Below are 26,854 nucleotides of genomic sequence, written 5' to 3'. Positions count from 1 at the left end.
TGAACAAGGTAGGAAGCAGTGGCAAGAGGGGTTCTGGTAGGGGGATAAGGAGGGAATGCCAGGCTTGGCTAGCTGGGCCATGGTCAGAGGTCAAGTGGGAGCTCTTGGGTAGAAGGGCTCTGGAGAGAGAGGGCCTGGGGGTCAGCGGATGGTGTATTGTACACTTCCCTGACCAGATTGAACCCACGACCTTCTGGTCTATGGGACAATGCTTCAACCAACTGAGCCACACCAGCCAGGGCAAGAATTCCTTTTTCATTGCCCCAAGTCTACCTAAGTAGGTAGATAGATACTTCAAAATGTATTTTTTGCATGTATTTCTTTTTTTTAATCAAGCGATTTGGTGAAAATCTTGCATCAGAAATCAAACAGCAAGAACAGAAACAGCTCCTTTCAGAGCCCATTGTGAACTTGTTGAGGGAGAAAAGGCCTGTGCTGCTACACATACATTTTGCAAATCTGCTGGGTTCTCAGTTCATAGCATTCAACTCCCTGGCTCCTCAGCAGCTCCTTCTCTTCTGCTGTATCTCGAGCTCTCAGCTGAGGGAAGTGGGCCGGAGAGGGGATGAAGTCATAGTGCCGGTCCAGGTACCGCAGATAGATGAGCATGTGCAGGGCATAGGCCAGAACCAGCAGCAGGATCAGGGACATGGCCAGGCCGATCAGAACGGCTGGCGAGAAGGAAGAGGCACAGTCTCGGGCCCTGGCAAACTGTCCGCCCTTAATGGAAAAGCCTTGGATCTGTCAGGAGAAAAAGAAGAGCTGAAGTGACATATTCTTTCTCTCCTAGGAGGTACTTTTCAGCTGGGCTGGGGGATCTGGACCCCTAATTAGCCAAATTTAAGATATTGCGTCCATATTTGCTAAATAATTTAAGCACATGATCTAACAAATGTGAGTGTGATTAGAGGACAGTAAAACTTAATTTTCAATCAAGGCTGACCCAGAAACTCCTCTAGGATACATGATTATCATAATTAAGAGGCTCATGAAAGTCAAGGATCTAAAATAAAACATTTATTTTAATGATCTGAAATGAAACTTCTTTTAATCTGATTCTTAGGAATGTTCTCATTCATAAACCACAACTACTGCAGTGTCTCTAATATCCAATCACACTCAAAATTTTATGTGTTCGTATAAATTTCACAAAGAATTTTAAGTCTCAATTCTTCTGCCTTTAGTTCTGTTGACAGAAATTACACTGGAAAACGCTTTTAAGGGGAAATAACATGATTCCCAATTACGTAAAACATAGGAAAAAATAAAAGCTAACTTACTGAAGGTTTTTTTATGTATCAGATGCTGCTTAACTCATTTACTATTTACAGGAGCCTATAAGTTATTACCTTATCTCTATTTTATGGATGGGGAGACTGAGGCATAGAAAAGTAGGCCCAGAGTCACGCAAGAGGAAGTAGAGTAAAGCTACAGTTCAGAGGCAGGCAGTCTGGCTTCGGAGTCCCTTCCCAGTTTACTACCCCTAACCCCTGGTGTGTCCGAGCTCTCCTCCCTCCCATCATCACCTCTCCCTTCTTATCTGCTGTGCCCTACAGACTTGGTACTGTTTCTGGAAGAGCTATATAGCAGCCCCTCCTTACATCCTGCCCAGACAGTACAAAGGAAAGCTTTCCCATATGTGCAAATGAAGTGGTTTAATTAGTTGGAACCCAGAGAGGTTCAAATCAGCAACCTGGCCCTGATATCTAAATACTGTCACAATGAAAGAAACAAGGCTACAGAGTAATTACTTTAAACAGAGCAATCATTTGTGAAAGGCAGTCTCTACATTTAGCTGGCTTTTAGAATATAACCCTACGCTGTGTCACTTCACTTAGACACCTAGTTAATTTTTTAAAAGTACATCAGAAAATTGAATTATCCATGAGTGCTTTCCTGAGAATGCATTTGAATGACTTAAGTGGGCACAGTAGCATTTTCCCTGCTAAAATGATTGCAGCCTCTCATCATGCCACAGGCTTAAGGGGCCTTGCTCGCCCAATCGTCTGTGCGCTAGAGTGAATCCAAACCAGCTTCTGCAGGAGATTCTTGGCCTGGCTTCTGGGATCCTTGGCCTGCCCTCTCTATGAAGAGGTAAAGTGGCCTAGTCTTCAGATCAGTGTCTGAAGAGTCCAACTCCCCAAATACCAAAACTGGCCTCATTTGATGCTACAACTCCAGGCAAAGAGAGTGTCCTCACACTGACTGCCCTGTAATTCTTAACAAGGCTTGTTGAGTCCAACAGTATCTATGGAGAGCACCTGCATGTTGTCCACCCATTTTCTGAACTACAGATCTCAAGCGCTGTGTATCTAGCCCACTGTTGAGTTTTGTTTGGGCAAGAGTTCTGAACATCCTGAAAATTTCCCATAGGAATCCAGATATCCAGCTTCCACTGAAAAGTCAAAAGATCTAGCAACACTCGGTCTACACTCCTACAGAGCAAAATTTATCTGTAATTGAATAAAATAGCTCTTTGTGACCCTGGCTACCCTTTGCCACCATTGCCAGCTGGCCTACCTGAGGCGTCTATACTTTATTCCTAGAACGCGGCAGATCAGCAAAGCTGCATGTGTGCGTCGCAGCCTTCTGCACGCACCCCTCAGCCGCCATCACCAGCATCGCCCCTCCCTGGATTGCCTTGCATTCTGCCACATGCCTCCACGAAGGGTTTTTCAACAACACCCAATGCTGTGTTCGCCATATGGCTGCTGTCCAAACTGTTGGCACCTGTTGCACAACACCAGGGATCGACATACTGCTCATCTATCCCTGAAAATGTTCACACACATTTTCGGGAGTTTTATGGACTCCATGAACTGGGTGACTCTTTCTTATGCTGGCTGCTCCAAAGCTTCAGAGCCAAATTACTGAGCGCCTCCAGCCAGGGTGGACAGACGGTCTTCTGGTTTTGTGTACCAGCCTCACCAGATCTAACTGATCCTTTCTTCCTTTATTTTTCTTAACCCTTATGTCTTTACCCATTTTGCAAAGTTATTTTTCCTGTAGTATGGCTCTAAGTCACCTTAAGTCATGTCTGGAACAAGGCAGAGGCATAAATCAGTCACTTCTTCTGTTCTAATTAGGTAAGATTCTGTGTGAGTTATTCCTTATTTTCATTATTACCATCTCATTGCTCTTTCTTTCCACTTCTTTATTTAAGAGGTAAGAGGGAAAGAGAAAAAATATATATATATGTACACACACACACACACACACACACACACACACACGCACACACACACATATGTGTATTAAAGAGTCTTTAGAGCCTGACCGTCCAGGGTTCAAATCTGCCTCTACCATTTACCAGTTATATCATTTTGAAAACTTACATAATCATCGTTGCTCCAGTCACCTCATCTGAAAACCAACTGCAACAGTGCTGACACACAGAGGGGACTCATAAGCAGCAGTCATTGTTAATCCAGGCCTGACAGGGTCCTGGGGTTGCCGCCTATATTAGGCAATGTATTCTTTACATCCATAAAGATAGGTAGGAAATTGAGAAGGAGAAGTAACTTGCCCAGGTGGCTGAGATGTAATTGGAAACTGGTGCTGTTGGGCTACAGCATGCAAGCTCCTTCCCTACCCCAAGCTGCCTCTCACCTCTCCAAGGCCAGGGAGGGGAGGTTGTAAATATATATACAGGGTCCAGCAGAAGTGTGGTTGGTGGGGTACGTGAATATCTCGCATGAGATGGACAGCAATCTGAACATTTCACCTAAAATGGCATATGGCATGTTTGAGTGTGATGTTGTTATAGAATTGCATGCTATGATTCGGTAATAAAAGATTTTGTAATAAAAAGTAGGCATTATTTCTACCAGACCCTGAATGTATGTGTGTATATAAATTTATATATATATAAAATTTTCCCATATATATGGGAAATTTTCCCTATATATATAGGGAAGACTGGAAAATGCCCATAAAAGGGACAATACTGCCTGGTATTTCAGTGAGTTGCAAGAACAAGTCAAAGTTTTTCTCACAGGTAAACAGAAGAACTTGACAGGTGTCTCTCAGCCTGAGGTTCTGGTGGGGAAAAGGAACTTCTTTGCCCCCATGCCTTTCCCCAAATACTTTCAAGAGGATCTCTGAGGTATTTTTGACTCGCTGGCTGACAGCGCCATTCCTACGCTAGCTGCCAAAGCTGTCGCTCGGGCTGCAGATGTACTTCTTATCTGCCCTGATAGGATCACTGCTCCACTCCCTGAAGGAAATAAAATAATTGTTTGATAATCCTCTCCCTAGAAGGGCCTCTCACTCCAGGAAGTGTCAGTCACTGGGCTTCAGGCCACAACTTTACTCGGGCTTAGGTTGCTGGCATTCCTCCCTGATAATTTACTAGTGAGCGGATAAAGCTGAATGGAAACTGAAGAGGGCTGGCGGTCTGTAGGGAGAGGAGATACTCTATCCTGTCTCACACCTTAGAGGATAAAACAAACAAACAAACAAACAAAAAACAAACTTCTTTAAAGGTGTCCACTCATCTCTTTCCCTTAAACACCTATGTTTCTATTTCAGATGTTTTCAAACAAACACTGAGTTTCTTTGGCACCAAATACACAAGAGGATATGTTTCAGTTTATTACCTGGAAATCAACAAAAGTGACCTCCCACAGGCTTGACGGGTCATCCAGGTCGCTGGGCAACAGGAGGGCGTCAGACTGCTGTACACTGCTGACACGCTGGCAGTGATAGGAATAACTTGAAGGAGCGTATATACCAGTTGCATTAAAAGTTGCTTGGATTGAATTATTAAAAATAATTTCAATTCGGTGCAAACTAAACCAGCTCTGCCTGGAAAACTTGTTGTAATTGGTAAGGGTGAATCTGAAAATAATTATAAAACAGCATTACCCCAAAGCATTGTTGCTTATGCTGACACAGGACATCATCTATAAACAGTATAATCGCGCCCTCTTTTGTCAGAGAGTAGAACTGGCTCGAAGGCAGCCTTTCATTGTGGTTCTGAACAAGAGCTTCCAGCGGGATGGGAATGAAAGCAAAAGACCAGGCAGCCCCCAAAAGTAAGCAATACAATTCCTACAAAAGGAAAAACACAAAAAACTTAGGTTTTTTCTGTTTTAGAATCAACACAATTTTGTTATTGCAAAAAGATTGAGAAAAATTTCAGTGGACATCAATATGGAATTACCTGAATAAATAATGGTCAAAATTAATAGCAATGGCTCTTACTATGTGTCAAGCACTCGTCTATGTTTTTCTATGTATGTTTTATTAAATTTCCACCACAATGCAAAAGATATATATTAGTATCCTCATTTCACAAATGAGGAATCTAAGACACAGAAGGGTTAAATATATAGCTTGCACAAGTTCACTCACAGGGCAAAATATTGGAGCTAGGCTTTGAATCCAATCTGGAGACCAGAGCCCTCATTCTCAGCCATTTTAGAATTGAATATTTTACAGCCATAGACATATTATAATGTACATATGCTATGATCATTTTTCTCACCTAAAAAAAAAAATGTGTGACGGCATAGAAAAAAAATCTGGAAAGACAGAGATCAAAATGTTAATAGCGATTACAAATGGCAGTTGAGTTATGGGTGGTTTTCATTACATTCTTTTGATAGCTCAGTATTTTCTGAATTTTCTGTTTTCAGTTGACATGTATTGCCTTGTCTTAGTTTGAGCTCCTACAGAAGCAGATCCTGAGACAAGAATATAAATATAAGAGGTATTTTTGGAAGTTGATCCCAAATTTGGTCGTTTAATCATTAAAAATATGTAGAATGGAGAGAAGAGAAATAACAAAAGAACAGAAGGTAGCCAAATAGGACACATTAAGCGAGTTCCCACTCTGGGAAGATATGAGTTAATGCCCACGGGGAACCCTGGAAGCCAGAGTAGAACCAAGCCTCTGAGCTATCTCACAGAGGAGAGGGAGCTGGGATATTTCTACACCTCTCTTGGTCACTGGTTGAGGGCTTCTGGGGTAGGTATAGGAGGCAGCGGGTCTGACTGGCCAGAGACTTTCAAAGAAAGACGCAATTGAAAGTTGAACGGGCGGACTACGTTGGTCTCCAGTGGAAACGCCCAAGATATATGTGAGAGCTGGCAGTGTCTGCATACACCTTTATTATCAGAAAAAAAATAACCATAAGCTATTTTTCCTTTAGGAAAAAAGTATGATTTGAATAAAAAATATTTATTTCTATATCAAATGGATACATATATGTGTTTGGTCACATTGCAGAATTTTATTTTTCTTACAGAGTTTCTCTGAAAGGTAATTGCATGCATTTTCTCAATGATTAGCAGTGAAACACTGGAGTTCCATTGCAGGTAGGCAAGTGTTCTGTGGAGTTTAACATGGTAAACAGTAGGTTAATCAAAGGTGCCAAGTACAACAATCTTCCTGCAGAGCTTGTCTTCACAGAAGCCTTAATACACAAATTGCCACTGCGAATCTCCAAGAGGAACACATGGTATGCAGTCTTCCTCAAGCATGTTTGACCACAGAATGCCTCTTCCGGGGAATCCTCTACATGTTGTCAGAGAGCAGAAGTAGTTCCTAGAACACAGCTTAGGCAGGACTGCCTTCACACATTCTGCTGGTTTTTCAAGTAATGTTAAAGACACAGCTGCTATCTCCTCTAAAAGGTTGATCTTATGGGAATGGAAACATTTTTATAAGAAAAATATGTAATGCCTTAAAATTGCCACCCTCTACCCTTCCTTAGAGCAGTCCCTAACAGCCTGGATAAAGCATCTTTGGCAGATGCAAACGTCCATACAGAAACACAGAAAAATGTCAGCTTGAGTAAACTCTCTGCTAAGGGTTTCAGCTAACAGACACTTTTTCATTATCATTAAATTATGTGTGATTCATTGTAAGGAGCTCTGCAGAAAATAACTTCAGACCAGAGCCTTAGCCCTTGGAGCTTTAAATATATTTTATTCTTTGCCCAGAGGAAAAGGGTAACACATTCTCACATTCATGTATTCATGTGTACTCTAGGTCCCTACATGAGGAAACTACAGATGCTTTAGTAAAAACTAAAGAATTACTTTAAGATCCCATCACATAACACCACTGACTTTTCAGTGTAATTAAGTAGATGTGACATTTCACATGTCACTGCTTAGCACGTAGCAGGCCCTTGGTACGGACATATCGAATAAATAAATTACACTGTATATGGAGCGAATATGAAGTGCTGAACCTATGGAATTCCAAAGTGGTATCCATACCTACCTGATATCAAGGCCTTTGGGATTTTCAGCATCGTCAAATTTCAGAGACAACCTAAGAACACAGAAACAACACAATCCCTCAAAGTAGGAATAACCTTAACTTCACATTATCCTCAAAAATTACCTCAAAATGAATCATGGACCTTAATGTAAGAACTAAAACTAAAAAACTTATTAATGAAACATAGAACAATATTTTTGCAACCTTTTAGGCAGGCAATGGTTTCTTGAAAAAACATAAAAGTATGAACCATAAGAAAATCAATAAATTGAACTTTATTAAATTCAAAAAACTTTGCTCTTCAAAAGACACCATTAAGAAAACAAAAAAAAGGCAAGGCATAAAAATGGAATAAAATGTTTACAACACATACACATAGGGCATTTGCATCAGGAATACAACAAAGAGTATTAGCAATTCAATAATAAGACAACCTGTGCAGCAAAAAAGGGGGGCTCTACTGAAAGTAACCTCGCAGAGTGATCTGATCATAAGTTTCTAACTGGACAGGTCTTGGTGGGTAGTCACACCCCAGGTATATAACTTGTTATTAAAAGGTTTATCTTGACCTTCAGTAAGCCCAGTCCATTGTTTCTGTGCATCTAGGTTAACACATCTTTTAAATAAGTGTAATGACCCTCAAGAGAGCACATAATCTTATTAACTATCCTGTAATTCAATCCCCCTACATGCAAATGGCCAAAAAGTACATGAAAAGGTGCCCAGTATCTTTAGTCATCAGGAAAATATAAAGTAAAACCACCATAAGATATCATGGTACAGTAATCAGAATGGCTCAAACTTTTTAAAAAATACCTACTCTTAAGTTTTTAATAGTGTTACTGAACAGCAAGTGGGGTCCTGCTGCCCGCCACCACCCTCTAGACAAAAATCTGGAGGCAAAGGTTTGGTGATAAAGAAAGGAGTCTGTATCCAAAAGCTACACAACATTGGAATAACAGCTTTCCATAGGCATTAGTCACGTAAGCCTATCAATTAAGTCTAAAAATCTTTAACTATCAAGTCACAGCTTTAATCACTTAAGTCTATCAATTAAGGCTAAACTCTTTAACTCCTGAGTTCCCCTATTGTTTCTCCTATTAATTTTTAATTATCTTATTTCTATAGGATTAGTTTACAAACAAAAACAACATAAGATGAAAAAGCTACACAATTGTAGAGGAATGGCAGGCTTCTGCCACAGAGCCTGTCCCCTCTAGAGCACCCAGAGAAGAATAACCCTCCACCCTCTGCCAGGCCGGCTGGATCCTAGGCTGAACCTGGAGTTTCTTTTCCCATCCAAAATACCGTCGTTTAGGAAATGCAGGCAGCTGCAGCATGATCATCCCGGCACTCTCGAGGAAGAGGGCCCGAGAGCCAGTCTCTGCCCTCCTTTTATTTTAAAACCCCTGGTCCATACTTCCAAGCGCTCTGGACGCATTTAGCTTCTCAGCCAATCCCATCCTAGACTGCTTACCATTGCCTCGGGCAACCTCCTCCTACGGCCTCTCCCTACTCCTCCCCAGTGAACTGATCAGATCTCTCTATATCAATATCTATATTTATTCACATTTTCCTGAAATTTAACATGAGATTTTCTGGAGCAGAGACAACTTCTTACTTACCCATAGCAATAAACACATTGGTTCCCTTTTAACCCAGCCCTTCCCCCTGATGAGAGCCAGATGTCCTCCTGTACAGGCTGGGATTTATGGTACATGTGAGGGACAGCAGAATTATTAAGACCAGCTAGTAAACTAGGACAAGTGAAATAGGAAAACGGAAACAGATAGTTAAATGGCCAGTTTACAGCCATCTAGTAAATCGCAAAATCCCATCTTCCATAACCAAGGACACTTACAGGTCTCTCCTATCAGGGGGTAAATTGCTTAAATCACTCTCCTCTGGGAAACAGATAACAAAAATACAGTTAGTGCCATTTGCGCCAACCACACCCAAGGATGGATGAAGTAAAGGGAATAAATCCCATTTGGGTGCATCAGCATAAAGCCGATGAATATTGTATTGAGATCCTCCCCTAAGACCTCCCCTAAACTCTCAGACTTTAAAACCCTCAAGACAAAGGTCCCAGGGTGTTCTCTCCATCCCAGGGGCATGCCCACACCTTTCTTCCCTCTCAGGGGTGCATCTCCTAAACTCTAAGCGTCCCCACTAGACTTGCAACCACGGGGGCAATGGGCAGCAGCACCTCAACCTGGCTAATCCCTGAACCCACCTCTTAGGCCCCTTTTTCTCTGACTTCCCAATGAGTCAAAGCAGCCCAGCCTAAACTCTCCTGTTGCTTCTTCTATCCTAAGCCTTTCCTTGTTTCGCTGTCCCCAGCTTTATTAACATATTCTCAAAATCACCTGGACTCGTGCTGTGAAATCTTTCTGTATGAAGTCAAGAACCCACACACTACCATCCAACCTGAGGAAGACCCATTCCAGGCCTGGTTCCTGTCTGGTAACAAGGATCTGGGAGTTTATATAGGGGAGAGGCAGCAGTTCCACAACACCTCCGAGAGAAGAGAGACACATTTGCTTCCTTAGCGTCAAAAATTTTCCTCAGTAATGGGGACAGACTCATAGATGGAGAGCAGGATGACAGCTCATGAGGGGTGGGAGTTAGGGGGGGATGGGACTGAGCAAAAAGGAAAAAGGACTCAGGGACATGAATAACAGTATGTTGATTGCTGGGGGGGGGGGGGGCGTACGGTTTAGGGGAACAAATGGTAATGGAAAAAAATACAATAAAGTTTAAATCAAAAAATTTTCCTTGAAAAGAGAAGGGGGAAGAATCCTGGGTACCTACCTGAGACTGTAAGCATGTGAGTTTCATTAGCCTGTGGATGGGAGCTAATAGTTCACCACAATAGAGACGAATGGCTGCTCGTCTAACACCATGGTAAGTAAACATATGTCTCCAAGAGGAAGATGAGAAGCCTCTCTAGGTTTCCAAGCCCTGGAATGTCCCCACAGTCTTGAGCTCATTATTGCCTGGCATGTAAACACTTTCATCTGGAAAAAGTCTCTTACTTAGCTCCCAGACTTATCTTTTAACCCAGGTCCCAGTGAAAGGTGTTCAGGAATTACTAACCATGTGGAAACAAAAGTAGTTTCTCTATAGCCCACATTGACCGTACCAAGTGTCGGTGAGGATATGAAGCTACTGGAACTCTCCTATGATGATGGTGGAAAAGGAAATGGTACAAGCACTTTTTCAAAGTTTGGCAGTTTCTTAAAAAACTAAACATACTTCCCTGGCTGGTGTGGCTCAGTGGACTGAGTGCCAGCCTGAGAACAATAGGGTCACCAGTTCGATTCCCAGTGTAGGGCATATGTCTAGGTTGTAGGCCAGGTCCCCAGTAGGGGGGCACGTGAGATGAAACCACACATTGATGTTTCTCTCTCTCTTTCTCCCTCCTCTCCCCTCTCTAAAAATAAATAAATAAGATCTTTAAAAAAAAAAGAAAAAGGAAGACTGGAGGAGATAAGAATAAAAGTAAAAAAACTAAACATATACCTACAATATGTTCCAGCCAAACCACTCCTAGGTATTTATCTAAGAGAAATGACATAGGTGTTCCTACAAAGATACACATGACTGTTTATTGAAACTTTATTTGGAAAGTTATCTAAAAAGTGCAGGAAAAAAATAAATTTCCATCAAGAGGTGGATGGTATAAAAAAGTTGCGGTATATGCATACAATGGAGTACTTACTACTGAACAATAAAAAAGAACTTACCCATGATATGTGCAACAGCATAGGAGAATATCAAAATTGTCATGCTAAAATGGAAGGAAGCAAACTAAAAAAATGTAAACTATATGATTATATTTATAAAAAATTTCAAAAAGTACACACTAATCTATAATGGCAGACAGCAGTTCAGCGGTTACCCGGCAAGGTGGCAGGGGCAGGAGGGATGGTTCACCAAGGAGCCCTGGGAACTCTTAGAGGTGATGTAAATGGAGGTGGCTTCATAGGTGGACACATCTGTCAGAGCTGATTAAATTGTACACTTGAAGTGCTGTTTAGTGTGTTTCATTTACATTTCAATAGGTTAAAAATGGGAATGATTAAATAAATAATGAAAAGGGGAAAATTATCAAAAATTTAAATGCACAAAGGACGACAATTGTATGTGACATTATAACATACAGAAGTTATAACATCTCAGTATGTATTATAAGACCAAAAAAGCAAAAGCACATAGTTATAAAATGTCCAAATAGAAGTTTTAAAAATACCAAGTATATAATGAGATATATAACCTCATTAATTTGGTTCTACTTATCAGGAAATAAAAATGTCAGTGATTGAACTGAAGTTTATTTTAATACTATTTATGGAAAAAAAGAATGGGGTATTTAAAATACACTTTATAAATAAGATTGCTAAGAGAAATATTTTTATTTTCTAACATCATTAGCTTAGCCACCTTAGATACACTCATTACCAAACACATTATAAGTGGATTTACTCAGTAAAGCAAGTTTTCAGCAATATTTTGATAATCTGTTACAAATTACTGAAAATATTTTTAAAAACTAAAATGCATTTCTTGAATGAACTTTATAGATTTGACTGGCCACTTATTCTAACAGAAATTTCATGATCTAACAAAGAACCTAAAAGAGGAGGCTAGAAACCAAAGGGAGGCGTGTCTCACCAGTTAGCTCAGCAGTCCTGAGCCCGGTCTAACGAGACCGCCCAGCGTTCCAAACGTCAAAACCATGACAGCACAGGACGAGGGGAGCCCTTGAAATCTGTGTGTCTCACTAATTGGGAAGAAACTTTGTGACTGTCCCAAGGTCTGGAAGTGAGAGGATGAGGGGGAACCTAGAAACTGACTAAAATATATAACCTAACCCCTGCACCCCAAGTCAGCGCACTCAGATTATCTGTGCACTTGTGCACTTGTAACCAGGTGCTCAAGTGTATAAAACACCTCACTAACAACTTTATTTCCACCATACGTGGGATTCTGAGTAGCCAGGTGCCTACCTGCATATTTGTGCTCATGTGTTTTCATAAACTTGCTATCCCATTCCACTATATACGTATGTGTTTATCTCTCACCTGAATTCTTCTCTTGTGAACAAGGCAAGAACTGAGGAGGGGGAGCCCCTGACTTGGGTCTCCCCAGTAACATCTTTTGGTGCCATGACCCAGATCCCACCCTTTGACTCCAGCTGCCCAAAATACAGTGAGTATGGTCCGCCAGCAAGGTTCGATTGCCTGTTTCACCTTCGGGACTAAAAGGGAGGTGCAGCCATGAGAGAATGGATTATTCAACCATGCTGGGCCTGTGTCTGGAGGCAGAAACAGGGATAAAATCTAAATCAGTGCTCGGGTTTGCCTGGGCCCTGACGGCTGAAGGCACATCCTCCCTCCAGCCCGAGTTCTCGGGTGTCCCTACATGAGTGGGGGCCTTGCTGAGGTATCTGGAGTTTAATCCCTAAGACATGCCGGAGCCTCATAGGGAACTCCCAGAAATGTAAGGTAACTTTGGCATCCAGGGACGTGCACAATAAGGATTGGCCACCCAGCACTCCGAGCCACCCTGGCTGCTTTAGACGACCAGGGGAGAAACCAAGGCACAGAAGAGAGTGAGAGATGACCAAAGCTGTAACGGCCTTTGGGAGCTCTGTTCACAAGCAGCACACTTGGACCTACACACAAGTCCCTAGTCTTTCCTGTCTCCAAAACGTGGCTGGGGGATGAATATGTTTAAATCATAACTCTTGTAAATCTGTTACACATCTCTGCCCCAGGAGGCTTCTGGCAACCTTATCTATATCTCTTCCCCAAGGGGCAGAGTAGTATTTGCCAGATGAATGTCTTGCTCTCTCCCTCTCAAGAAGTAGCTGTGCCCCTTCTTGGGCATACACATTTTATTTCCTCCTAAATTCTAGGATCCCAAGGACACTTGCGACCAGGGAAGCAGTGGGAAGTGGCAGCTTGACCCAGGCTCACCCCTTGTCCTGTCTCCAGGCCCCCTTTTCCTCTGACTTCCAGGTGGGCCAAGGCAGCCCTGGCTCACTCCTTTCCTATAACTTTTCTAGGGAGCCAAAGCAGCACGCTAGGCTCTCTCCTGCCGCCTCCTCCTCCCTAAGTCTTTCCTTTGTTTCTCTGTCCCCAGAAGCAATAACTCCCTGTCCTTTAATGTAAAAGAGAAAAACTGGTACTTTTAAAACTGAAGTGGCTGAAAGTTGCCCAAGACTGGTATCTCCTCCCCCTCTTCTCCATCCTCCTCGCAGTTGTCAAGGTAACGAGATGATAAAACAGCTCACTTTTGAGCACTATGTGCATCTGCCAATGGGGTAAAGAACTGCTTCTGGAAGTTATCATCAATGTATTAACCTAAAGAATGCTAATTAATTACTTTTGGTTGTCACTAAAAATTGAAAGTTCTAACCAAGTTGGGAGAAAATATATGCTTTTGGTAATCAAAACTAAATTACAAAACTGAAATGGGGTTAGCGATTTCTAGACTAGGGAAGTTGCAGAAGGATGGAATGCATTGAAGAGGGACTGTGCAAGTCCAAAAGGATTGTGTAGAGGGAAGAAGCAAAGGAGAAGGAACTGAGAGAGTGAAAAAAGGTGGGAAAGGATGAAGGAAGAGACACACAGAAAGAGAGGACATTGGAGGAAACTCAAGAAGGGAAACAGAAACAAGGAAAACTAGGAATAAGAAAGAAAAGGAAAGGCACATAGGTAAATGGTAAAGATAACTTTAATGGCAAATGAAAAAGCCAAGAGCTCCCTTTGATTTCCCAAAGCCAATTGTTATTGCCCAAGAGAAACCCCAGGTACAATTAGATAATGGGAAACAAATTGATTGATTCAAAATGTTATTACAAAGAACAAAATCCTTAGTTAAGTGTAATCATTGACTTAGGACCTAACTTGGGATGATGTACAAATTGTTCTCTCCCCCTTCTATGCTACAAATAAAAAGAAACACATATCAGGAGCTGCTGGGGCTTATACTGATGAGCTAGTCATCATACTCAATGCCTCATATATCAACCGGGGAGTCTAGCAGTCAATCAGGGCCAACCTACATGAGGAAGGAGCACAACAAGAGGGCAAAGAAGTTCCCTTTGAAATCTCCCCCAGGGAAAGACTAAGCTATAGGAGAAGGAGGTTTCCCCTTGAGAATAGAGAGGTACAGGGGCCTCTGAAACAAGGCCCCTCCAGCCTGACGTGTTTGGGTTACACAGTAAAGTTAACTATTCTGAAAACCCTCCAGCTAGCCAGGGCTGGGTTACACAGTAGGGCTAACTATTCTGGAAACCCAATGTCTGAGAGGGGGCGCCTTTAAAATCTCATAAAACTGTTCCTCTCAGGGGGCCTCCTGCGCACTTTTCCAAGATCCACTGATTAGTAAGCTCCTTCTCATTGGTTGAAGGAAGATAAGGACAAACAGTGTCATCCCCTGGAAGGATCCGTCCATAGCAGAGATGTCTGTTCTGGATACCCAGGGCCTTGAGCCTTCAGGTTACAGCCACAGAATCCTTTTCTCTCTAACCTTCTTTCCTCCTTCCAGATGGGGACTGAACTCTTTGTCTCTACGTTTATCCAAAATCACAATAGCTTAGGTACCATAAACTGGCTCTACAGCTTACAAACTAAACCTTAAACAAAGCCTGCGGAGACCATCCTCATCTCTGCCCCCTTCTCCTGACGGAGTAGCTCAACAGCCGCCGGGAGTCCAACGCTCCCGTTTTCTCCCGCAGTCCTGGTTTCAGTGAAGGCTGTTAACACGCTCCACTGCACAGTAAAGAACGCGAGGCCTCACTTCAACGAAGTAAATGCAACCATCATTCAGTGAGAATCTTTTAAGTGCTAAGCACTGCAGCATAACCTGGAAACACAAAAGAGAAATACAACCTAACGAGTCACTCAAAAGAAGCTTCTTTTAACCCTTCCAAACTCCCTACTTGCCCGCATTTAAAATGGATTCTGAATCCTGCAGACTATAGTTGCCTAAATTCAAAATACAGACAGATGCTTGGATGATGCTCTGTTTGTAGGGCTTTGACTATTTAACTAGACTTCCATAGGAAATCTGTCTGCCAACAATTTGCCTTTCCCTGAACATTGTTTCCAAGCACTAAAACGTGGTCATCTTTTTTTAATCTGTGCTTTTGACCTTACATGGCTATGTTTTTGCTTAGGTTTCTTCTTTCAGTAACTCCCTTTCTGGTTCTTGAGAACATTAGGTTCCTGGCCAGCACAACAAAGGCATCTCACATATCTGTGTCATTCTTGGGAATCAGGGACACTCAGTCTCAGCTGCTGGTCCTTGACCCGCTCACATCCTGGGGAGCCGCCCACTCAGCCCCCTGGGTGGGCTCTCAGGATACACGCCCCCTGAGCAGGACTGCAGGAAGCACAGTTGGTGCTACGCTCAGTTATTGCCCTGAATAGAACCAAAATCAGAAAAGTCGGCATTTGTGCTGCCTGTCACTACCAGAACCAGTAAGTAGAGAAAAGGATTGAATCTTTATGGGCACTTTATTCAGATGCCAGCTGAGAGGACAGCAGGTTATGTATCCTCAAAAACCATTTTAACATCTCATCTCAAGCCGACTTTTTATAAGGAGAAGAAAAGGGTAGGTAAGGGGTTTGGGGGAAAGGTTAATAAGTGCAATGGGGATTTTCCTAGCATTTCTTTATCTGCTGATCAACAATTTTTTATCTGCATCGTGGACATTCCCTCCCTGGAACACAATGGCTCAGATACCATCTCAGTTGCTGACCACCTGGGGCAAAAAGGGTGAATTGCTTCTTGACCTCCTGGCATCACTAGGCCATGTATTTCAGTTCTTGGAATAACAGCTTTCCACATGCATTAATCATTTAAGCCTATCAACTCTAACTACAGCTAAAATATTTAACTTCAGTTCCGCTATCAGAATTCTAGGGCGATATCCAAGAAGAAAAGTCAGGTCCCTCCCGATCATTAATGTGTCCAGTATGAAAACCAAAACTTTTCTAGGCCTCTCTGCCAGATAGCTAGACACTATTTTACCCTAGTTATCATCAGTGTTGCTAGGAAGGCATTCTAACATATACTTCAAATGGGACTTGACAAGTTTTAAAAGTTCTCATGCATACATTTCCTTATTTGATTTTCATAATCCTATGAGATAAGGCCGAGAGAGGAGGCGATATGTCATTGTTAGGGATGTTTTAGACCCCAGCTCTATTACCATACTAGATGAATAATCTTAGCAAGTTTTCTAACCTCTACACACCTTCACTTTCTCACCTGGAACGCAGATAACTATAGTGCCGGTGACTCAGGGACTTATTTGCAATAGAGTTGTGAGGAATAGCAGACATTGTGCCTGTGAAGTCCTTGCCCAGTGCCTGGCCCATGGTAAGTGCTCAAGGCCCATTAGTTACAATTAACAGATGCCATCATTTCCATCTCAAAGATGATGATCCTGTGGTGGTTGTGGTTTGAAAAGTCACAGAGCTCACTGGCACAAGTGGGCCTAGAAGCCAAGTTTTCATTCCTTCTGTCCCTGGGTTCCCAGTGATCGTTAAGGTTTCAAAAGCCCAGTGGAGAGCTGTGGTGCCCTGTTCTCGCCCACAAACATCCTGAGGTCAGGGTGGATGGAATTGAGGAGAGTCAGTCAGCCATGGACTGGCAAGATGATCCCCAGGCAATCAGTCTCTCTCTGAGCAGCTGACCACAACTCAAGAGCCCTGCAGGGAACTGATTAGAGCCTGAGGGGAAAGTCCGAAACTCTCAGCAGGGCTGGAGTCTCTTTGACAGTCATGCTGTAACAGAATAAACAAATCTGGGAGGACTCTGGATGTTTATGCTTATAATTCCCTAGTTCCCTAATAAGAGGGAGTTATTCTGAATAACTAGATACTTATGAGACTTGTAATATAACTTGTAAGTCTATATTAATATAAGCCATTTTACCCAATGTCACAAATTTTTAAATGAAAATTTCAGGAATAAAAATACGTTTCCAGCCAAAGTATGTAAAAATAAAAAGAATGCGTGCACGCGCACATGCACGGTATGTTATGGTTTATACAAACCATTCTGCTCATATGAACCAGGCCAGAACAGACTCTTCTTAAAGCCTCCATTATATCAGAAAATATGGAAAGCAAGGAGATTTATAGAAAGCAAGTGAGACATGCCAGACTTCCTCCCCCTGGACCAAAACAAATACAAGAAAAAAATTTTGCGTGGATGACTGAAAAGCCGGGAAAGTCACTGGCAATTGATTTCCTCTTCAAATAGGATATTTGCTTAATCTGTTTATTTCAGATCAAACATAATTATTCTAATCATTTTGAAATGTCCTAAAGAATTCTCTGACATTCGACTATTCAAATGTATCCTCGCATATTTGCAAACAATGTTCCACAACTTCAGAACACTCACTAGAATCAAGCATCTGCCCTGACTAGAGTCAGCTTTCTGTTTCACCCACAAGAATATGTATGACTCTGTTCTGTGATATGAAATTTCTTTTCTGATGAGACAACGTAGTCTGACATCTCATGTTTGGAGCTGATAGCAGGCATGGAATCCGTTTCTCTTTTTCAGAATGAGTTTGAGAACTTTCCTTTTCAGATCCCTGATTTCTCACAAGGTATTGTAACAATCCGCTAAAGAGTTCAGAAGAAAATTGCTTAGGAAAAAATAACAGTCTCAAAAATTTCTAACTTGGCCTTCCATTGTAGACATTAAACATTTCCCTATAGATGTATGTCGGGTTCATATACAAAGGAAGCTACTTCTTTTTTCTGAAATGAAAGAAAACTGCACCACCTAGTTAATAGACTACATTCACCCTAAGATCTTCGTCTGGTGAAATGGTCCACTTACTTGGCACTTTCTTCACTGCAATTTGAGTTGCTAGCATCCACCGTTGCCCGCTGGCCAAAAGCTTCCTCTGTAAGGTCCAGCCAGGTCTGGTTCTTAAACTTCACTGTTATTCTTTTGGCCCAAAAGAGAATGCAGGGAATTCCATCCATGGAGATGTTAACCGGGCTATCATGGCTGAATGCATTCCAAGGTTCTTTTTCTAAATGCCCTTCACTGCTCAGATTGTAGGTCAGGGCCTAGTTAAACAAAACAAAACAAAATAAAACAGAGAGAGACGTTTGTTTCCATGGTACAAGAGGCATTTTGGAAGTAAAAGAGCTAATTTACAACCTATTGAAACCCTGAACTCTCTATAGCTCCAAAGTCCATTCTATTGTAGGGCAAAGGAAATGAGTGAACCAGATCATAACAAAATAACAGGTATACTTGAAAGGTACGTAAGTTCAGGTCCACAAATCACCAAAAGTGGAAAAGACCAAATTAAAAAAAACTTTGCAAATAACATTATCATTATAGACTTTAAAAAGTCACTGTGCTGGGGGAGAAAGCAGGGATGAATACGTGGAGCACAGCAAGTTTTTAGGGCCAAGAAATTATTGTTCTGTATGATACTGTACTGGTGGATAGATATCAATATATATTTGTTACAACCCATAGATTGTACAACACAAAGAATGAATCCTAATGTAAACTATTGACTTTAATAATTTATCATTATTGGCTTATCCATTTTAACAAATGTACAACTCTCATGAAAAATGCTAAATATAGGAGAAATTAGAAGGGAGAGGAATTGAGGGGGTATATGGGAATCTTCTGTACTTTTTGTCAGTTTTCTGTAAAACTAAAACTACTTTTAAGAAGTCTATTCATTAAAAAAAGTCACCATTCCGTAAGACTTACAGCAGCAATCTCATCAGAAAATAATATCACAAGAACCCAGATAATTCAGGACTTTAAATAAAGAAGTGAATATGTTCAAGAAAAGAAGAGGTTTTTAAAAATCAGTCATAGTTCCCCAGACCATTACGTCAAATAGAACAATCCACATCATTGGAAATGTTCCCTGTCTGCACTGTCCAACGGCTGACGCGGCCACAGAGCACTGGAAATGTGGCCGGTGCCACTAAGGAGCTTAATTTCTTTATTTGACTCAGCAACATTTCATTTGGATTTAAATTTAAATGCCACATGCAGCAAGTGGCTACTGTCCTGGGCAGTGCCAGCTCTAGGTCATTGAACGTACGTAAACTAGCACACTAGTATTCTAACATCATCCTACTTCTTTTGAAATCTTTGCCGATTTCCAGGAAGCCTAAGATAATGCACTTTACTGTATGACTCTAGAAGTCGCCAAGGCAGGTCTATATGTAAAAGAAGATCCACTTATCTAGAACCATCCCATACCAATTACTCCAGTGTAAGTATAAATAAAAGAGAAATTTCGCAGACAGCAGCAACCCAAGCTTGCCTGTCATCAAAGATAAAATGGTACTAGAGTGATCTTGTCTGGAAAGCAACAAAAGTTAAACTAAATATTGTAATGAAAACACATATAAGAAAGGTGCAAGTTAACTATAATATTATCATAATACATTTCCCCAACCAAAGTTCAAACAAGAATTTTATTTTTTAATAGAATTATTTATATTTTCAAAGTGGCTCTGATCTGACTAAAATGTGTTTAAAATGTATAAGACATAATCTAGTTTGCTCACATAGCCATACCTGTGTGATTGGTATTGTGAAATTCTGGATTGGTTTCATATCTCCATTACTCTGTTGATCTGTCAAACAAATGAGTACAAAGGCTAAATGTCATTATGATTCATTCATGTCATTCAGTGACAATAAGACGCTAAGCACTGTGAAATACACCAGGCCGGAGCCTCCTCTGGCTCGTCATGGAGAATGCACTAGCTTAGAAGAGTTTCGCACGAGAGACCCCCGGTGCCAGCCCGGTGTTCAGGCCACCACCGACAAAGCCCCCTCACGCCCCACGGGCTCACAAGGTGGTCAGAGGTCTTACCACTCTTTCCAACCACTTCTTTATTCGAAGACGTTTGAGAGCTGAAACAAGGAAAAATTGACATTAAAAGAAGCAGAACAAATATCTACGTTTCAGATTTTATATGAAGTTTTAAGGAGGATATTTCGGTTTGTTACATCTTAGAGTAGGTGAGCAGAACCTTAGCCTGTCAAAACTGTCTACTCATTATACATTCTTTAAAGCAATAAAGCATAATAAAATATCTTACAGTTAAATTTTATACTACATTGTACTGTTAACATATTAAAGTGAAAATATTCAACTCTTTTTATTTAAAAACTCAATTGCCAAAAAAAAGTATCTTTGAACATTACGAAGAGATAAATTATAATATATATTCTTCTTGTTTTCACTCTAAACCCAAACACACTACTGTAGTAAAATTTAAAAACCAGTTTTTGCAACTATCCTTTTTTGGAAAATGCAATTTTATAAATTTTATAAATATTTATATACATATATAAATATATCACAAATGTTTTCATCTTATTACATATTTTTCTCACGTAATTTTGAATTCTATGTGGTATTATATCATACAAACGCATCAATTTATTTAACCAAAGTCCTATTAAATAGTTAAGAATGTTTACTACATTGAACATTATTGTGAATTGTTTGTTCATGCCGCTGTGAAGTTCATTCATATACATTCCTAGAAGTAATATTGCTAAGTTATAAGATATATACCCTTTTTTATTGTGAAATATTGCAAGCAAACACAAATATAAAAAGGAAAATGTGGCACACACACCTAAGTACCTATCCCCATCATCCAATTTTAGTAATTACCAAGTTATAACCGACCTTGTTTCACCTGTAAGTTCACCTACTTCCCCTATTTAGTATTATTTTGAAGAAAATATCGGAAATCATTTCGTTTAAGTATATAGTTTTAAAAGCTAAGGACTTTCTAAAATAGCAGCCCAATTTTATCTAGTAAGCATTAATAATTAACATTAAATATCATGTCAGTGTTTAAATCTCCAATCGTGTCCTAAATGTCATAAAATTGTTTACATTTTATTGTACATTTTAAACTTTCCATAAGTTGTATCTGTAGTGTGCAAGAATGCATATCAACTATATACTTAAAGATACCTGTCCTACACCAGTATGCATCGCTAGCATATAAACTCATAACATTGTTATAATTAGAAAAACATATATACTACATCTCATGAGCTATATGCAAAACATAATTTTTAGCTAAAGAGTTATTAAATCTATACATAGTAAAGTGCTTCAGAAATAATTTTATGGAACCAATTATAAATTAAATGCACCATTCATTTTGTAACACAACTTTTATTATCTAATGAGAATTTCTGAAGATGACAAATTGGTAACCATGATGTCTGTTAGTTGCTTGTTAATACATTCATGAATGCATAAAATTATTTTTTCACTTTACCAGCTTTATTGAGGTACACTTTAAGTACAATGAACTGGATCCATTCAATCTGTACAATTAATGCACTTGGACATATGCATATACCCATGACACCTGCCACTATAAAGAGATATCCTACAAGTCTGCCCATGCACTTCTGCCATGAGATGTGTTCCCTCCACCCTCAGCCACAGGCAACTAGAGACTTGCTTTCTGTCACTTTAGATTTAGTTTGCGTTTTCTAGTATATAAATAAGATCATATAACATATTTTTTAGAGCTTGGCTTCTTTCGGTCCTATTATAATGACTGAAGTTCCTTAATGTTGTTAAATGTATCGACACTTCATTCTTCTTATTACTAAGTATTTCATTTTATGGATAGACCCTATTTTGTTTGTATATGCACCCACACTGATGGACATTTAATTTATGATGTTTCTAGTTTGGGGCTATTACAAATAAAGATGGGGTTTATGTGGAATATGTTTTTATTTCTCTTGAATAGACACCCAGAAGTAGAATGGCTGTCATATAATAGACATTTAACTAAAAAAAAAAAAAAAAAAAAAAAAAAAAAAAAAAAAGAGTAAAGTGCCCATTCAATTTCAGTGTATGAGTTTTCATGTGGCTCCATATTCCTGTAACATTTGGTAGTCAGTGTTTAATTTCAGCCATTCTATATTGTTCACTGACAAGCCAGTTACTATACTATAATTGCTGTACAAAAAGAAAAAAGAAAAAATTATAGTTTAATAACTGGCTTGTCAGTGAACAATATATAGTCGCACTGAGGCAAGCACAGATTTAACTGACAATAGTAATGCAACTACATTGGAGGGGCGATGGGGATGAAGGAAAGAAAGGTGAGGGCAGTGGGAAAGACAGAAACTTTGTCAATAAAAACAGTAAGGAGTTAGGCACTGTCTAAAATGTATAAATTGAGAAATTGTCTACGCATATTTAAATCACATACACATATTATTTAAATACCGTGGCAGTACGGGACTGTATGAGTGTTCCCAACTTACTGGAAACAATAGCAGAGCGATTTGTATCCCTGCCCTTGGCCATGCATCTTTCAGCGCCTCCCTGCAGGTGAAGAGTATTTCCTGCCCCATCATCAGACCAGGCAACATGTCTTGGTTGGGCCAATGGAATATGAGTGGAAGCAAAAGTGTGTCACTTCTGCACAAACTTTAAGAGGAGTTGCACATGTCTGCATATGTCTGCTGCCTTGGGCCTTTTTCCCTCTGCCACGATAACAGCATGCCCCAGCAGGGGCGGCTCTTTCAGGCTGGGTCTTGGAATGGGAAGACATGGGACGCAGAACTGAAGCAGGGCCATGGCAACCCACCTGTAGCTGTCAGCATGCAACATGTGCATGTGCAAGAAATAAATGTTTGAGTTGTTACTGGGGAAAAGCTGACTAAACAGGAGACAATTTTTTCTATAATTTACTATGTGTCTCGATAGCACTTGAATTTTTAAAAATCATGTACATGCATAACTTTGATACATTTTTCTAATTTAGTGTATTTAAAAAGATGCGTTCCTCTACAATCTTATCAATTAGCATTCTAATTTATACGAAGTCTCTTGTAAGTAGGATTAGCATGAATCAATCCTCTGATCCCAATCATATCTAGGAATACTAAGCAAGCAAATTTCCTGAACAGCAAAAGTAAGGACCAGATCAAAGTAATCACGTAACTATAGTAAAAATATACTCTAGCCAAAGATCTCTATCTATCTGAACTCCAGACTCTGTAGTGCAAGTTAAAAAGTAACTGAACATTTGAAAGAAGCATTAATGCCTGGAAAATACTTCCTGAGGAGCTCCAGCTTTTCTAACATCACTGTACACAAACAGATTTTCACAATTTCTGTAATTTGAACTTTATTCAAAAATCATACTTCAAGACACAGGGTTAAGTATTCAAGTTTAAAATGTCTTAATGAATAGCCCTGGCTGGTGTGACTCAGTGGATTGGCTGCAGGTCTGTGAACCAAAAGGTCACTGGTTCGATACCCAGTCCAGGCACATGCCTGGGTTGTGGGCCAGGTCCCCATTGGGGAGTGCTAGAGGCAACTGCACATGGATTTTTTTCCTCTCCTTCTCTCTCCCTTCCCTTCTGTCTAAAAATAAATTTAAAAAAAATATTTAAAATGTCTTAATGAACAAAAAACAAAAGTATGAGATATATTTTACCTAAATAAGATTAAAAATCAAGTTATTTGGAAGTATCCATTTAGCAGAAAAGTTCCATAAATGTGTATTGAATAAAAGTATATGAATGAATGAATGAACGAATGAGCGAGCTACCATATCATTAACATACTTGGCTTGAGAATTCACTAATTAAAAATTAAGAATTTTCTAATGAAAACCTTCTAGCTGATATCACAGGTTTATTTTCATTTGCATGAATCTATGGTCATTAATACACAATAATGCTGCTATACTTCTTTTTTAAATAACCTATAAGTTAGCCTTGCCCATACCCATAAGCCTGAATTAATAAGATTTTTATGGGAAGCCATTATTTCAAGCAAAGACAAAATACACATAGACATTTTTGTATCACTACATAATCTCTAGACTGAACTAAGAACTAAAAAATTATCTGTGGGAATAAACTGAGAAACACTGGTTTAAAAATAATTAAACCTACATCATTGTCAAAATATTCAGACCCTTTTCCAGTGAAAGGGTTCTCTGTAACATCTGGAAAGTAACCTAGGGCCCGAAGCGCATCATGGCTGGCACCGTATGTTTGATGTGCCAGGTATTCCAGCATGAGTCTCCCAAGTACACCCTCATGAAGGTGAGGTGACCAGCTCTTTCACGATTCTACTGAGGATGAAGACAATATTCCCACCCTGGACTCAAGGCCCTAAAAGACCTCAGCCCGCTAGCTATGCTCACCTCATTCCACCTCCTCTGCTTTTTGTTCCAGTTACACCGGCATTCTTTCGTTCAGTTCCCCAAATGCTTCATTTTCCCTCTTCCCTCATAAAAGTCTTAGCACCTGCGGCTCCCTTCATCTGAAATATCCTCCACCCTCCCATTCCCCCTACCTCTGAGCTATTTCCTTCATATCCTCCAGATCACAGATTAAATATCTTTTCAGTGTCCCTAACTACTCAGGCTAGTTCAGATCCCCCTGTTATATGTTTCCATAGCCTCCCCTACTTTGCTTTCACAGCATCTTCCACAATTTATCTGTAATAATATCATTCATTAATGAGCACCTTCCCCACTGGATTTAAAGGTCCCTGAAGGCAGGGATTATATCTGTTTTGTTCACCTTTGTAGACTCAGCACCTAGCAGAGTTCCTAGGTGCTATTTAAAAGCACCAAGTGTTAAAAACATATGTGTTTCATCCATGAAGGAACTAACAAGTTAATGAGCAAACTCTGAAAGGGAAGTGGAAATGAAAGATCACATACGACACTGTGTGAGAGGGAGATTTCCTTTTGGTTCAAGCATAAACCCAATGAGGGAGGAACGTGCGCAGGAGAGCGAGGACCCCTACTCTCTCTAAGCTTAGGATACATACAACACACTCATGTTATATACAAAATATAAGCTTATAATACACACATCCTCCCTTGAGATTTAGGAAACTTAAATTGCCACTAAGAATTGAAAAATATTTTTAATTTCAGATCCACAATTTGAAAGAACATTCACAAAACAGCAACTCTTGTTTTCTTCATAATAAAATAATATGTCATGTTATTAGGCTCAAATGATCATTGATTTATGTGATTTCTAGGTTTCTTTCTGAAGCTAAGATTATTTAAAATCCCATTAACCTTGCTTCAAAAACAGAAATGGGATTTTTATTGTTCTTTGTGTACATATACCAGTATAATAATATACAAATCAGTCATTTCTCTGTAAACCAGGTGAGGAAATACTGCTAAGGAATACAGGTCACTTATTATTAGAAAGTGAGCCTAAAGGAAGTACTATACTAATTGATTTGGAAACAATGACGGAAACCAAATTTAAAAATGTCTATGCTTATAGCTTTTATCACCTGGTGACTTAAGAATTCTTTAACACAAGTTTGGGCATATCATCCTGCTTGCCTCTGTCCTTTGTGTTTATGCAAGATTCCCTGATGCATTTGTTGAAATGGCATAGTGAGTAATTAAAAGATAAGACATAAGTTAATTGCTACTCAGGTTCTGAATATTATTTCTTATATAGAAAACTCTCTGTTTGCTCCTTTAAATAGTATGGAAAGAAGCCAAAAGGACAAAGAAAACAGAAATAGAAATTTTGCTTGTTGATTTTGAAGAGTATGTACTCTACACAATTGTCATCTCCTACCAGTTAAAATTATTTAACACCTTTTTTTTGAAAGATGGGTTATACATTTCTGAGGTTTAAAAATTTGTCTTTACTTTCTTCTCACATAATAATGGCCAGAGAAACTGTGAAAATAAAATTTACTTGTAAGTATAAAAGAAACCTGAATACTGATTTATTTTTCATAGATACATACTTGGGTACATAACACAAAAGTCTCTTGGGTATTTTGAACAAACAACTCTTCCCTCTTTTAATAAAGATACTGTCTTTATCTCTTATTTATAACTCTAGTTCAATGATTTTAGTAGCTGCTGAATTATCTAATCTAGTTCCATTTTGAATTGTAAACAATTGTGGCTATGCAACAATATTTTAAAAATATAGGACCACCAAATTTCACGCTTGAACTCAAGCTCGCAAATGCATTGCATTAAAAGATACGCAATTACTCACCTTACATTCTTCCTGGCAAATATTTGGTCCAAAGTTAGTGAAAACCCCATACATAAAAAAATAAGTGAAAAACTAAACAAGATTTTTCTTCCCATCAAGAAATGAATCCGTTTCTTCAAACCAAGCACATCTGTTAATTCATAAATGCAGACAGAGCAGAGGTGGTACTTTTCATGCCATGTGACTGACAACATATTCAACCAATAAAAAAACAGCTTTCCCAGGATGTATTACTGTGAGGGAGGGGGAATGGGAGGGGCTTGCTACTGCTTAATTGGGAGTACAGAGTGAAACCAATAGGTCTGTTTAGGCTGTTTAATTATTCTTCTCAATGAAAGATTATCAGGGAGTAGATTTTTTAGAGAAAATCTTCAAAAAGCTCTTTTTAGAAATTGGCACTGTTCTGACACTAAGTCAGTAAGAATCTCATACAGTTTTGTAGGAAGCTATTAAATTCTCCTAAAAAAATCCAAGAACTATACATTATTATATGCATTTTTCAGGTGAATAAAAGAGTAA

At 39.7% G+C, this 26,854-nt stretch overlaps 1 protein-coding gene across 1 annotated transcript; it reads right to left on the bottom strand.

The window, feature by feature from the left end:
- Positions 1-438: 438 nt before the first annotated feature.
- Positions 439-26,430, bottom strand: LOC129074460 (V-type proton ATPase subunit S1-like protein). Its single transcript, XM_054578272.1, has 7 exons — positions 26,336-26,430; positions 20,142-20,182; positions 19,841-19,899; positions 18,113-18,348; positions 7,235-7,285; positions 4,599-4,839; positions 439-741 (listed from the first exon to the last, which is right to left on the bottom strand). The coding sequence occupies exons 1-7, from the start codon at positions 26,428-26,430 to the stop codon at positions 439-441; spliced, it is 1,026 nt and encodes a 341-aa protein (XP_054434247.1).
- Positions 26,431-26,854: the final 424 nt, after the last annotated feature.

Source organism: Pteronotus mesoamericanus, unplaced genomic scaffold, assembly GCF_021234165.1.
Source record: "Pteronotus mesoamericanus isolate MK-2021 breed Mesoamerican mustached bat unplaced genomic scaffold, CSHL_Meso_final contig_50, whole genome shotgun sequence".
Taxonomy (NCBI): domain Eukaryota; kingdom Metazoa; phylum Chordata; class Mammalia; order Chiroptera; family Mormoopidae; genus Pteronotus; species Pteronotus mesoamericanus.
The sequence above is the reverse complement of the archived record's forward strand: the minus strand, read 5'-3'. Positions and strand labels throughout refer to the sequence as shown.

Bases quoted from the DNA above. Each gene is read 5' to 3' on its own strand.
- LOC129074460 (XM_054578272.1), bottom strand. From the start codon at position 26,430: ATGGGAAGAAAAATCTTGTTTAGTTTTTCACTTATTTTTTTATGTATG. The intron at 19,900-20,141 runs GTAAGACCTCTG...TTTGTTTGACAG, and splicing joins AGAAGTGGTTGGAAAGAGTG to ATCAACAGAGTAATGGAGAT. The intron at 18,349-19,840 runs GTATGGCTATGT...TTGTTTAACTAG, and splicing joins TCACAATACCAATCACACAG to GCCCTGACCTACAATCTGAG.